Genomic DNA, 15,180 nt, shown 5'->3' on the forward strand with positions numbered 1-15,180 from the left:
ACTCATGAGTACAAGCTCCAGTAGATGATGTTGAACATAAGGTAGGTCATGGGGAAGACGACTCTGGAGTAGGAGTCAATCATGTAGCTGTTACTCATAATGAAGCTGAGGTTGTGTTTGATGGATTTTTTGCGTCGTAGCCTGGTGCCCTCTGTGGGTGGGGGCTCTGCAGCAGAGTTCCTCGACGTGGCCGTCCGACTCCGCTCTGTGTTGGGGGTGCTGGGGAGCTCTGGGAAGGGTGTCAGGTCAATGTCATTGTCATGGTAACATCCGTCAAAAGCCATAGTTTGAGTGGCATTGAAATCTGCAGGGATCTGTGGAGAGAGGAGGGAGTTTACGGTATATGATTTTCTGACAGTGGAACACATTAAGACCAGTAGGGGGAGATACAGACATAGTTAGTGTCACAGCCTAATTTGGTGCCATTATCGTGGCTCTGACATTGTGGTAGCATGGGTATATTCCATGTTTTATAATACACCAATTTACAAGAACCCAACTGTGACTTATTTGACCCCACACTCTATAAGTTTCAGTGACCTTTCCCCCCTTGAGCTTCTTCATCTCCTCCACAGTGGTGAAGTAGTTGACAGCGGCGTACTCAATGACGGACAGGAAGACGAACAGAAAGCTGGCCCACAGGTAGATGTCCACAGCTTTTACATAAGACACCTGAGGCATGGAGGCTGACACGCCTGTGATGATGGTGGACATGGTCAGAACTGTTGTGATACCTGGAGGGGGGGAGAAAAAAAAGGGAGATCAGTTGATTATTAAGTTGATAAGGTCAATCCGTTTTTTTTTTTTTAAGCCTTCTTTTACCACCACAACCTTTCGGCCTTTGATGATGAAAAGAGGGTGGGGCAAATGCACGGAAAATAATTAGCTGTGTGGGGGTTTAGCATAGATGGATGGAAAGTCAAACAAGGGCTTGAGAAAACCGTGTAGCAGCTACATCCCACTAGGCACAAACTGGTTGAATAAACGCTGTTCCAACGTCATTTGTAAATGTATCGTGACGTGGAATCTACGTTAAATATACATTGGATTGGAAAAAAGTTATCAACTTTTGTTTTGAGGCTGATATTTAAAAATACAGGATTATGTCAACATAGACAAACCTTGTATAAAATAGGTTGAATTTGTATCTTTGAAACAACGTCAGACCTTTAACGTTAAATACACTATAAAAAAAATACATAAACTGGGAGAATTGATCTATATCTACAGCAAACTTTTTCTCCGCAATTTCGTGATATCCAATTGGTAATTAACGTCTTGGCCTATCACGGCAACTCCCGTACGGACTTGGGAGAGGCAAAGGTCGAGAACCATGCGTCCTCCGAAACACGACCCTGCCAAGCTGCACTGTTTCTTGACACTGCTCGCTTAACCTGGATTCCAGCCGCACCAAAGTGTTGGAGGAAACACCGTGCAACTGGCGACCGAAGTCAGCTTGCTGGCCCACCACAAGGAGTCGCTAGAGCTTAATGGGACGAGGACATCCCGGCTGGCCAAACCCTCCCCTAACCCAGACGACGCCGGGCCAATCATGGGTCTCCTGGTCACAGCTGGCTCAGATGGAACTATCCAAGTAGTAGACACATTTAAATGTTGATATTTGGTTGTGGTGTCAACCAAAGACAATTCAATATTACTTTTCTAATAAAGTAAATAGCCTAAAGTTAAGGCTATCTTACAAGCAATTACTTTTATTTATTGAACCTTTATTTAACCAGGCAAGTCAATTAAGAACAAAACTAATGTGACATTCAACCTTAAAATATGTTTTTGTGGACTGTAGTATACTGTAGTATTAACTGTAATGTTTTTGTGTTATTATCTTTGCCATAGAAGTGTGGACTTTCTCCTTGAGGAAACATAATAGTGAAAGAGCACATTTTCCATAACCTGTAGGTAGGATTGGAGTCTGAACGAATAGTTCAGTGCCTCTGCTCTTTTCTATAACGTGTATGGAACACAATCTATGGTCTATACTTGGCATGTACTTATGGGTGGCACAAATTGTGATATGGCGGAGGGGAATAGGCAGGGTATATGCAAATTCAATATTGTAGTATTTACTTTAGTTAAAGAAGTGTAGTGTTTTTGAGGACATTACCGTAGTATTTAGTACAGTGTTTTTAGGGGGATAATACTGTAGTATTTACAATAGTATTCCACTACAACATTATATAGTAAGTACTAAACATGATCGAAGGATACTACTAGTATTTTACAGTATACTACAGTTTACTACATCATTCTACAGTAAGTACTGTAGTATTGAGTGTTGCAGAGTGAAATAAGGCCAGCCTTTGTTACGGCATCATGATCCTCCAGCAACCTGCCGTACTCCAAGCACACTCCCCTCCCCCCACCCCCACCCCCCTCACACACACACACACCCTGCTGCATTAGCAAAGTCAACATCTATTCGCAAATCTAAGTGCAGCATTTACTCTGTCCTTTTATCTCGCTCTCTCTTGCTCTTCCCTCGCCCTCCCTTTTTCTCTTTCTTTCCGACACAATTACACAAACAAGCTCTGGCACACATGCACACACAGGGACCTCGCCTGGTGCAGGTGACTTGAGTCATGCGCAGAACTGAAATGCTTTGTCACTGTGCTCAGTTTCAGTTGTCCTCTCTCTGGGTTAATGAGTCTCTGAGCAGTTCTGCAGCAGGCTCAAAGCAGCAGGCTCACATTCACTCGCCCACATAAAAGGAACACAACAGGAAATTGTTGCACAACCCTCCCCCTTTCACCTTACAGTAATCACAGAGATGTGACATGGCTGAGGAAGGTAAAGCCCCACCACCCACTTTACTTTCTGGAGATGAATCAAGTATGTTGTGCAGAAAATGATGGCTTTGTGATCCGTCTCTGCTCAGTCTTTAAGCTTTGATTATTTTACAGAGATCCCCCCCTCGAAACCCCACATACAAGTGAGAGTATCAGTACTGTACCCAGTGACACTCTGGCAGGCACAGCCCTCCTGTCAATCCAGAAGGACACCCAGGAGAGCATCACCATCAGCATGGTGGGGAAATAGGTCTGCAGCATGAAGAAGAAGATATGCCTCCTGAGGATGAAGTTTATGTAGAGCCTGTTATACCAACCTGAGAGAGAGCGAGAGAGAGAGAGAGAGAGAGAGAGAGCGAGAGAGAGAAGGGCTCTGATATCTCATTTCTGGAGGAACAGTTTACTCACCATCCTTCTGGGTAATCAGAGGTCATTATGAGACACAGGAGGGTATCTAGTCAAAATTATAGTCACATGGGACATCACATGGCTATGATGTAATGGACACTGGAACTACTGAGAGTTGGGCAGGATTCCACACTGACACTCTGTGGAGGAAAATCTCCTAACCTCTCCCTGTCCTCAGACTGTCAGAGTGGAATCAGAAGCAGGAGGGTTTGGGGTGTTGGCTTTGGATCTTACAGAGCCGTTTTAGTAATAATAAGGAGGAGTTGGACAGCGGAGAAGGACAGAGAAACAGTACAGTAGGCCCCAAAGCACCAGGCTACAAAACAAGCACACATACCCGTGCTGCTGTAGAAGGCAAGCCCGTAGGAAGGGTGGAATTCTTCAATAAAAAACTGTGAGAGAACGATCTCATCAGTCCTTAATGAATCGTTCCCGTTCTTCCAGTAGAGCATGAGGTCGTTCTCATTGTACGCATCTTCAAGAGAGGAGAGAACAGGGGGAGAAGGTGACTCCTTCGTGTGGCCTCTCTTAGAGGAATCATGGGCTATGTCCCTCAGAGGAGAGGAGACACTGAGATTCACTACTACCACTACTACCACCTCTCGTCTGAGACCAGACCCATGCTTTCTGTGCGTGTGCGCGTGCGTGTTCGTTTGCCGATCATTTGTGTGTGTCCGTGCGTGTCTCTGTCTGTTTGTCTGTGTGTCTGTGTTCTAATCTGGGTAAGGTGCACTGCCTCCTGAGGCTGGGTTTAACACAATCATGACAATTGCAACATCAGTGTGACAGAATGTCTCTGATGAGAAATGACCGACTTCAATTCAACTGTAGTTGCTGCTCCTTATACGGATGAATCAGGACAGGTAAATCCTGCATCAAAAAGACATGCATTACAGACACAAACTGACCTGACCCCGACTTTTGAATGTTATTTCACCTATATGAAAAGAGGAGGGTCAATGCTACCATATTACGTGCTTATTGTGTTGCACGTAGACATATGTTAGGTATATGTGAGGACGTACATGGCATTACACCCAGGGCAACCACATAGCCTTATTGTTTTATACTCACAGCTCTCCAGTTCCAGAGAGCATTTCTGTGTGTCCAAAGGAAAACTACTGAAGTCCATGGCGCAAAGAGCAGTCACAGTGATCCTGAAACACAGGGCCTAGTTATTAATGATACAGCAGTTGCAGAAAACATACCGTGGCAACATAACGTGGTCTGCAGAGAGATCAGAACTCTCTGTGATAGGCGATGCACTTCCTCTTTTCTTGTTGATATTGTAGGCTGAAAGACACAAGATGGTCTACTCCCCCCATGTTTCTTATGTGTACAAAGTACCAATACTATAGAATAGTACACGCTAAAGGCCTTATGGTCCCTGTGTTAAAGGAGGACCATTCTCTGTGTACCTGACACTGTAGAGAATGTTGCCGTCAGGGTACACCCTCAGCATGATGTTCTCCATGGTCGTGTCATGGATGAAGGAACGTTTGGAGTGGACAAAGAACACGTCCGGCACCCAGATCTTCTTCACCAGCCGAGCGTCAAATGTCCGGCTCTTTTTGCTGCTGGAAGGAAAGGCCAGCCGGTCGTCCTGCCAGTAGTGTCTCAGGTACAGAGTCATGGTGAAGTCCTGCACAAACACACCAAAGCTCAGGTCCAATGGACAAACTATCTCATAATCAAAACGTGGGCAATTGTGCAATGATGGAAGTAAGACTCAATAACGGTTCACCCAGATTCTTTGTATATAGGGTGACGAGCGACAGGATCATGCAGGTTAATAGTGTTTACAGTGCTAGTGTTAATTGGGACCAGAACATCAATGATCCATTGAAGTTAGAGTCTAGAACATAGTGGAAACAATAACACAACAGTAAAGTGGTCATCCTGCCTCTGTTTTGGTAAAAAGCCGAGGGAGGGGCGTGGAGAAATGTGACCACTCTTAAACGGACGCAAGGACTGACCATCAAAATTATAGTTTTAAACGTGTTTGGAGGCTATGTAGTGTTTGTTTACATGCACATTGTTTACAAACATTGGAGTAAAACCATGCATTATTCTGGGTTCTGACGGTGTATGACAGTATGACTAAGCTTATAAGTTATAATCTTCAAGAATTAACAGGTATAAAAAAATATATGTAGCAACTAAGTATTCTAGCTTCAAAATCAATACATGTTTTGACTGTTATGCCCCGACATTAAATTGGGGACAATAGAGTGGAGCGGGGTTCCAGTATGAGAGAGAGCATGAGAAGTTGTCTCACTGTGAGCGAGAAAGAGAGTGAATGGCAGTGTGTTAGTCACATACACACATACACATCGTTTACGATGTTATTGTCATGTACTGTCATGTTGTGTCTTGTCTCTGTCCTTTCCCTTCACCCTGTCTCCCTCTGCTGGTCGTTGTTAGGTTACCTTTTCTCCCCCGCTTTCCCCCAGCTGTTCCTTGTCTCCTCTAACTACCCATTCACCCCGTTTCCCACCTGTTCCCCTTTTCCCTCTGATTAGGTCCCTATATCTCTCTCTGTTTCTGTTCCTGTCCTTGTCGGATTCTTGTTTGTTGTGTTTCATGCCTGAGCCAGACTATCGTCATGTTTGCTGTAACCTTGTCCTGTCCTGTCGGAATCTGCCGGTCTATCTGAGCCTACCTATGTTTGGTTATTAAAGAAGCTCTGTTTAAGTTAGTTCGCTTTTGGGTCCTCATTCACTCTCCATAACAGAAGAATCCGACCAAGAATGGACCCAGCGACTTCGGATCCTCTCCACTCAGCCGTCGGGATCCAGGGAGCGATGCTAGGCAGACACGAGCAGGAAGTGTCTGCTGCTCGACATGCCGTTGAGACCCTGGCCACCCAAGTCTCCAACCTCACAGAACAGGTTCACCATCTCCGCCTCGATCCACCGGCCACTTCCAGGGCTTTCGAATCTCCGGAGCCCAGAATCAATAACCCGCCGTGTTACTTTGGGGAGCCCACTGAATGCCGCTCGTTCCTCACCCAGTGTGATATTGTGTTTTCTCTCCAGCCCAACACTTACTCCAGGAGCACTGCTCGTGTCGCCTACGTCATATCTCTCCTTACTGGACGGGCTCGTGAGTGGGGCACGGCAATCTGGGAGGCAAGGGCTGAGTGTACTAACCAGTATCAAGACTTTAAGGAGGAGATGATACGGGTTTTTGATCGATCTGTTTTTGGGGAGGAGGCTTCCAGGGCCCTGTCTTCCCTATGTCAAGGCAATCGATCCATAACAGACTACTCTATTGAGTTTCGCACTCTTGCTGTCTCCAGTGGCTGGAACGAGCCGGCCTTGCTCGCTCGTCTTCTGGAGGGTTTCCGCGCAGAGGTAAAGGATGAGATTCTCTCCCGGGAGGTTCCTTCCAGCGTGGATTCCTTGATTGAACTCGCTATTCGCATTGAGCGACGGGTTGATCTTCGTCACCGAGCTCGTGGAAAGGAGCTCGCGCTCTCCGTCGCCTCCCTCTCCGCATCACTACCATCTTCCTCTGCCGGCTCGGGTGCTGAGCCCATGCAGCTGGGAGGTATCCGCATCTCGACTAAGGAGAGGGAACGGAGAATCACCAACCGCCTCTGTCTCTATTGCGGTTCCGCTGGTCATTTTGTCTCTTCATGTCCAGTAAAAGGCCAGAGCTCGTCAGTAAGCGGAGGGCTACTGGTGAGCGCTACTACTCCTGTCTCTCCTTCAAGATCCTGCACTACCTTGTCGGTCCATCTACGCTGGACCGGTTCGTCAGCTTCCTGCAGTGCCTTAATAGACTCTGGGGCGGAGGGCTGTTTTATGGACGAGACCTGGGCTCGGGAACATGACATTCCTCTCAGACAGTTAAAGGAGCCCACGGCCTTGTTCGCTCTGGATGGTAGTCCTCTCCCCAGGATTCAGCGTGAGACGCTACCTTTAACCCTCACTGTTTCTGGTAATCATAGTGAAACCATTTCTTTTTTAATTTTTCGTTCACCTTTTACACCTGTTGTTTTGGGCCATCCCTGGCTAGTTTGTCATAATCCTTCCATTAATTGGTCTAGTAATTCTATCCTCTCCTGGAACGTCTCTTGTCATGTGAAATGTTTAATGTCTGCTATCCCTCCTGTTTCCTCTGTCTCTTCTTCACAGGAGGAGCCTGGTGATTTGACAGGGGTGCCGGAGGAATATCACGATCTGCGCACGGTGTTCAGTCGGTCCAGGGCCACCTCTCTTCCTCCACACCGGTCGTATGATTGTAGTATTGATCTCCTTCCGGGAACCACCCCCCCCCGGGGTAGACTATACTCTCTGTCGGCTCCCGAACGTAAGGCTCTCGAAGATTATTTGTCTGTAGCTCTTGACGCCGGTACCATAGTCCCCTCCTCCTCTCCCGCCGGAGCGGGGTTTTTTTTTGTCAAGAAGAAGGACGGGTCTCTGCGCCCCTGCATAGATTATCGAGGGCTGAATGACATAACAGTGAAGAATCGTTATCCGCTTCCTCTTATGTCTTCAGCCTTCGAGATCCTGCAGGGAGCCAGGTTTTTCACTAAGTTGGACCTTCGTAACGCTTACCATCTCGTGCGCATCAGGGAGGGGGACGAGTGGAAGACGGCGTTTAACACTCCGTTAGGGCACTTTGAATACCGGGTTCTTCCTTTCGGCCTCGCTAACGCTCCAGCTGTCTTTCAGGCATTAGTCAATGATGTCCTGAGAGACATGCTGAACATCTTTGTTTTCGTTTACCTTGACGATATCCTGATTTTTTCACCGTCACTCCAGATTCATGTTCAGCACGTTCGACGTGTCCTCCAGCGCCTTTTAGAGAATTGTCTTTTTGTGAAGGCTGAGAAGTGCACTTTTCATGCCTCCTCCGTCACATTTCTCGGTTCTGTTATTTCCGCTGAAGGCATTAAGATGGATCCCGCTAAGGTCCAAGCTGTCATTGATTGGCCCGTCCCTAAGTCACGCGTCGAGCTGCAGCGCTTTCTCGGCTTCGCGAACTTCTATCGTCGTTTCATCCGTAATTTCGGTCAGGTGGCAGCTCCTCTCACAGCCCTTACTTCTGTCAAGACGTGCTTTAAGTGGTCCGTTTCCGCCCAGGGAGCTTTTGATCTCCTCAAGAATCGTTTTACATCCGCTCCTATCCTTGTTACACCTGACGTCTCTAGACAGTTCGTTGTCGAGGTTGACGCGTCAGAGGTGGGCGTGGGAGCCATCCTTTCTCAGCGCTCCCTCTCTGACGACAAGGTCCACCCATGCGCGTATTTTTCTCATCGCCTGTCGCCGTCGGAACGTAACTATGATGTGGGTAACCGCGAACTGCTCGCCATCCGGTTAGCCCTAGGCGAATGGCGACAGTGGTTGGAGGGGGCGACCGTTCCTTTTGTCGTTTGGACTGACCATAGGAACCTTGAGTACATCCGTTCTGCCAAACGACTTAATGTGCGTCAGGCGCGTTGGGCGCTGTTTTTCGCTCGTTTCGAGTTCGTGATTTCTTATCGTCCGGGCTCTAAGAACACCAAGCCTGATGCTTTGTCTCGTCTCTTCAGTTCTTCAGTAGCCTCCACTGACCCCGAGGGGATTCTCCCTGAGGGGCGTGTTGTCGGGTTGACTGTCTGGGGAATTGAGAGGCAGGTAAAACAAGCGCTCACTCACACTCCGTCGCCGCGCGCTTGTCCTAGGAACCTTCTTTTCGTTCCCGTTCCTACTCGTCTGGCCGTTCTTCAGTGGGCTCACTCTGCCAAGTTAGCCGGCCACCCTGGCGTTCGGGGTACGCTTGCTTCCATTCGCCAGCGTTTTTGGTGGCCCACCCGGGAGCATGACACGCGTCGTTTCGTGGCTGCTTGTTCGGTCTGCGCGCAGACTAAGTCCGGTAACTCTCCTCCTGCCGGCCGTCTCAGGCCGCTTCCTATTCCCTCTCGACCGTGGTCTCACATCGCCTTAGATTTTGTCACCGGACTGCCTTCGTCAGCGGGGAAGACTGTTATTCTTACGGTTGTCGATAGGTTCTCTAAGGCGGCTCATTTCATTCCCCTTGCTAAGCTTCCTTCTGCTAAAGAGACGGCACAAATCATCATCGAGAATGTTTTCAGAATTCATGGCCTTCCGTCAGACGTCGTTTCGGACAGAGGTCCGCAATTCACGTCTCAATTTTGGAGGGAGTTTTGCCGTTTGATTGGGGCTTCCGTCAGTCTCTCTTCCGGCTTTCACCCCCAGTCTAACGGTCAAGCAGAACGGGCCAATCAGACTATTGGTCGCATCTTACGCAGTCTTTCTTTTCGTAACCCTGCGTCTTGGTCAGAACAGCTCCCCTGGGCAGAATACGCCCACAACTCGCTTCCTTCGTCTGCGACCGGGCTATCTCCTTTTCAGAGTAGCCTCGGGTACCAGCCTCCGCTGTTCTCATCTCAGTTCGCCGAGTCCAGCGTCCCCTCCGCTCAGGCTTTTGTCCAACGTTGCGAGCGCACCTGGAAGAGGGTCAGGTCTGCACTTTGCCGTTATAGGACGCAGACTGTGAGGGCTGCTAATAAGCGTAGAACTAAGAGTCCTAGATATTGTCGCGGTCAGAGAGTTTGGCTCTCCACTCAGAACCTTCCCCTTAAGACGGCTTCTCGCAAGTTGACCCCGCGGTTCATTGGTCCGTTCCGTATTTCTCGGGTCATTAATCCTGTCGCAGTTCGACTTCTTCTTCCGCGATACCTTCGTCGCGTCCACCCGGTCTTCCATGTCTCCTGCATCAAGCCCGTCCTTCGCGCCCCCGCTCGTCTTCCCCCCCCCCCCCCCCCCCATCCTTGTCGAGGGCGCACCCATCTACAGGGTCCGTAGAATTTTGGACATGCGTCCTCGGGGCCGTGGTCACCAGTACCTCGTAGATTGGGAGGGGTACGGTCCTGAGGAGAGGAGTTGGGTTCCCTCTCGGGACGTGCTGGACCGTGCGCTGATCGAGGATTTCCTCCGTTGCCGCCAGGTTTCCTCCTCGAGTGCGCCAGGAGGCGCTCGGTGAGTGGGGGGGTACTGTCATGTACTGTCATGTTGTGTCTTGTCTCTGTCCTTTCCCTTCACCCTGTCTCCCTCTGCTGGTCGTTGTTAGGTTACCTTTTCTCCCCCGCTTTCCCCCAGCTGTTCCTTGTCTCCTCTAACTACCCATTCACCCCGTTTCCCACCTGTTCCCTTTTTCCCTCTGATTAGGTCCCTATATCTCTCTCTGTTTCTGTTCCTGTCCTTGTCGGATTCTTGTTTGTTGTGTTTCATGCCTGAGCCAGACTATCGTCATGTTTGCTGTAACCTTGTCCTGTCCTGTCGGAATCTGCCGGTCTATCTGAGCCTACCTATGTTTGGTTATTAAAGAAGCTCTGTTTAAGTTAGTTCGCTTTTGGGTCCTCATTCACTCACCATAACAGTTATAGACACTTACCATGTTGACTTCAGATATACTGTCAATGCTTTCCACCTGCACGTCTATGCCCACAGGAATAGCTGCCCCTACAGTGGTGAATAAACAGCCCAAATCAGTAAACAGCTTGAGATTTCATACGTCTACCCTGACAGGGCAAGCACATTGAATGTTAGGCTTTTGGCCGTGTCATAGTCATATAGTAGTCAACGCGCAAGGCCTTAGAATGTCTGACTCAGCCGGGAACGATCTTTTATGACCCAGTCTCACTGGTTTTGATTAGCCTAAGACCTATCATCCATATATCATCTCATCTGTCTGCATGTGGTCTTACTTACACCAGTTTTTTTAAATTGTATTTAAATATCCTCTATAAGACCTAAATATTTGTAAATCCACCCAAACACTATAAAGTTAAGACAAACAGATAGTCAGTAAGAGAAAACCCCAAATAATGTTTTCACAGAGGATCTTGGCGCTATGCTGGGCCTCAAAGGACATCCTGAAACCCTGTGGTCACACTGGAGGCTGTGGTGTTGAAGGACTACATCAGCTAAGCCCTATGTTGTGATTATCCTGTCCATTTCCGTGTAGATGCAGGGTCATGACATCACTCTTCACGCTAAACACAGCTGCAGGCTAATGGGGTCCCACACAACGTCAAAGACACACCAGTAGTCCCACGCCTCCCCTCCAGACAGACACAGCCTTCTCCTCACTCAGAGACGCAAGAGACGCCGTGTCACCAATCTCATGAAGGCCTTTTCTCTCCTTATCTCCTTTCCTTCATAAATCCTAACCGTATAATACCTGTTGCATTAATCTACAATCAAGTCACAGCTATCTATAATCACAGCCTTGTTCAGGAGGTTTTCCTGATCATGTGACCAGTCCAGAAATGGGTTCTTCGGCTGTCCTTAATTTCAATTCCAGACAAATTTACCCCACATCGCTTAGACCACACAGACACAAACACAGACAACGCACAGGGATAGTTCGGAATAGAAAATGTCCAAATGGAAACACAAATGGACAGAAATCCATAACATGTCATCACACTAGATTTACAAACATGCACCTAAACAGTCATTAGTACTGCCTACGACATAGAATGTTATGTAAATACATATTTCAATGACAGTTGATTTACAGTGGGACCCCACACACTGACACACATGCAAGCATTCAGAAACGTGATCAATAGTTCATTATAAACTGGGTGGTTTGAGCCCTGAACGCTGATTGGCTGAAAGCCATGGTATGTCAGACTGTATACCACGGGTATGACGAAACATTCATTTTTACTGCTCTAATTACGTTGGTAACCAGTTTATAATAGCGATAAGGCACCTCGGGGTCTGTGGTATATTGCCAAAATACCACGGCTAAGGGCTATATCCACCAATAGAGTAGTGGCCTGAGGGGGACACACTTAATGTGTTGTGAAAAGTGTTATGAAATGGAATGTCACGTAATATTTTGAATTGTATATAACTGCCTTAATGTTGCTGGACCCCACGAAGAGTAGATGCCTTGGCAACACCTAAGGGGGATCCTTAATAAATACAAAATACAAAATCCAGGCACTCCAGGTTGCATCGAGCATAAGAACAGCCCTTAGCCGTGTTATATTGGCCATATACCACACCCAATCGGGCCTTATTGCTTAAATCTAACATTGTCTGATCATCACCCAATGAACACACTGCTGTAGTACTGTATGCATGGAACTCTTTGCTGTCCTGGACTTTCCAATAAGATGCAGCATTTGGTATTGTTTCAGAAAGCGTGGTTTATAATCCAGATTACTCTAGTTCTAAAAACATCTGTGTACTCGGCCGCAGGCTGTCATTGTCTGCTAGGCTCTGCAGACAATCTGGGTCAGTGACTTTTTGGGGGGGATGGGGTGTTATCGAAGATGACACTATAACCTACATTCTGTTCCAGGAGAGAGAATACAAGCTAGCGTCAAATGCTGCCTATTACAGAACCTAAACTCTGTGGCACGTTATGGACTATCTATAATTTTATATCTGTAACAAATTATGGTAGGTAGAGCTCTATTACCCCCCCCCCCCCCCCCCCTATCTTTCCTCTTCCCTCTCTCTGATAATGACCCTTGATTTTACCCATTCAGGCCTAATTAATGAGTCCAACCCAACACATGGTGGGAAAAAGCACACACACACCCAGTCACAACCAAACCGCACATTATCATAGTTCAACCACATGAAAATACATTGATTGCCCATCAGGCCAAAGGATATTGGGTGGGTGGTCTTACCTCCAAAGCCAGGCCTCATTGCAAAGTCATGGTCCTCGATACGGAGCAGCTGTTCAGATTTAATTAGCAGGGACTTGGTGCTGTCAGACTTTTTCATCTTAAAGTCTATTCGTCTGCGGAGCAAAGAGGACACAGATCAGCATATCAGATGTTTTATTTCCTAAGAAATACACACTCACACCAAATGGCAAGCGCACGTGCACACACACACACACACACACACACACACACACACACACTAAAGGAAGCAACATCTGCTCTGGGGTTTTTGCTGTTGAGAATAATTAACTGCACTTTAACCATCTGATTAAAACCAAAAGTAAGAGTATACGTGACGCTCTTCACTAATGATTTAGCAGCAAACTGAGTCAGTGCTATGACGGTACAATAATTGGTCCTGGGAGATTATATAGACTTCCCAAAGCTCTCATATAACAGTTAGTCTGGGTCAAAGGACATAATGAATGTCTCCAATTTGGTTGACAACACACTCATCACCCGCAAAGTTTCTAAATAGCATCATACGATAAACTTCCGTAAACTGATACTTTCATTTTCATAATACATAAACATATCTGCTCCAACAAATCATTCCCATACCACCCAAACACAATCATCTCCCCTATTATTGCAAATGATACTCAAGTGTACAGTCCAACCCCTTATTAACACAACTCCCCCTATCATTACCCACAAACTACTGCTTTTCTCTTACGTGGTGCCCCCACCAAAACACAGCTTCCCTGACATTACCTCTAAGCCCCTGTGGTCACCTCACCTGCCCTTTATCCAGAATGCACTGCTGTAATGTCATCTGTCCCAGCACACATTGGAGATCGCGCATGCCACCATGGTAAATTCACCATCAATATTCTATTTTTTTCTTGAATTCATAAAGATTAGACTAATACCAACAAACCACGAATAGTACTATGTGATGAACAATACATCTCCCCAAAATAACCTTTTAACCATATCAATCAGAAAACAGATCAACAGAACAGTAACATCCTGTGGTGTGTGTATTACCAAATGTAACTTTCTACCAGAACTAAACACAATCCGGTTTCAAACCAAACAGAACAGACAAGCAAACTGAACCCTTGACAAGAACATAACACAACTCCAGTGGGACCGCACCCCTAAACTCTGGCTCACCCTCCGTGTTGGTTCTTGCTGTTCTCCCCAAGGTACACGTCCTTGTGCCTCCTCTTGTTGGGTTGGTGGCTGCCGTTGTGCAGAGTGACAGGCCACAGCCAGGCCAGGCACATCAGCCTGAAGGCCAGGAGCACCAGGTTCATGTCTGAGGCTGGAAGAGCAGAAGCAACCAGGAGGTGCTCCCACTGCGTCTTGAGTCTATCTCACAGAAATCCTGCAGGTCAGTGGGACGCCACTACTGTCCCCATCCGGCGGCCCATCCATATCCCAGCAGCAACCATATACACCTCACCAAAAACACATGTCGAGCTCTGAAAGATCTGTGTTATCCAACCCTCTGTTACATGCTGCACGTTGATCCAAGCATCCAATGATCGGCTCCAGTGCCACAAACTGTTCCCCCAGCTTGTGTTTTCGCCTGCCCGTGCCCTAGTGCCAGTTCGTTCCCCTGACTCGTGTTTCTATGCTACTCAGGGCACATCCTGTTGTTCCTGCCCTCCTCTCTCCACTCCCTCTGATTAAAATCAAATATCAATATATTCATATAATGACAAAGGAATGACGTTAATTCCTCTGTAATCTTCTTATCTGTGGTCGCTGAAATCTTTCAGTAACCTACAAACTGGAGCCAGGGGAGGGCGGGGTGTGGATAATACAACCAACAGTTTCTAAACATGATTTTTTTCCCTCCCCAGATAAAAATAAAAAGCTTGTAGCCCACATTCAGTGTATGCATCAAGGGTTTTCCATGGAATTGCACGGAGATTGTGACGGCAACAGGAATAGATTTCAACACACAGTGATCTTCAGAAGTATTGGGACAGCGACACATTTGTGTTGTTGCTTTGGCTCTGTACTCCAGCAGTTTGGATTTGAACCGATACCAAAAGTATTGGGACAAATTCACTTATAGGTGTATTAAACTAGCCAAAAGTTTAGCATTTGGTCCCATATTCCTAGCATGTAATGATTACATCAAGCTTGTGACTCTACAAACTTGTTTCTAAACACTTCTACATTAAATGTTGACTTTACAAGGATTACTGATAGTCCTGAATTAATTATGAATAATGATGAGTGAGAAAGTTGCAGACGCACAAATATCATACCATGTTTAGAAACATATTCTATTGTTATTTA

General features: G+C 47.0%; 1 protein-coding gene across 1 annotated transcript; it reads right to left on the reverse strand.

Moving 5' to 3' along the window:
* On the reverse strand, positions 1 to 14,486 carry LOC139418590 (gamma-aminobutyric acid receptor subunit rho-3-like). The gene is made up of 9 exons (XM_071168179.1): positions 14,041 to 14,486; positions 12,883 to 12,995; positions 10,620 to 10,687; positions 4,631 to 4,854; positions 4,287 to 4,369; positions 3,550 to 3,687; positions 2,969 to 3,121; positions 541 to 734; positions 1 to 314 (listed from the first exon to the last, which is right to left on the reverse strand). Exons 1-9 carry the CDS (start codon positions 14,181 to 14,183, stop codon positions 3 to 5), a joined length of 1,428 nt encoding a protein of 475 aa, XP_071024280.1. The 5' UTR covers positions 14,184 to 14,486; the 3' UTR covers positions 1 to 2.
* Positions 14,487 to 15,180: the final 694 nt, after the last annotated feature.

The sequence above is a fragment of the Oncorhynchus clarkii genome, chromosome 10 (genome assembly GCF_045791955.1).
Source record: "Oncorhynchus clarkii lewisi isolate Uvic-CL-2024 chromosome 10, UVic_Ocla_1.0, whole genome shotgun sequence".
NCBI classification, from domain to species: domain Eukaryota; kingdom Metazoa; phylum Chordata; class Actinopteri; order Salmoniformes; family Salmonidae; genus Oncorhynchus; species Oncorhynchus clarkii.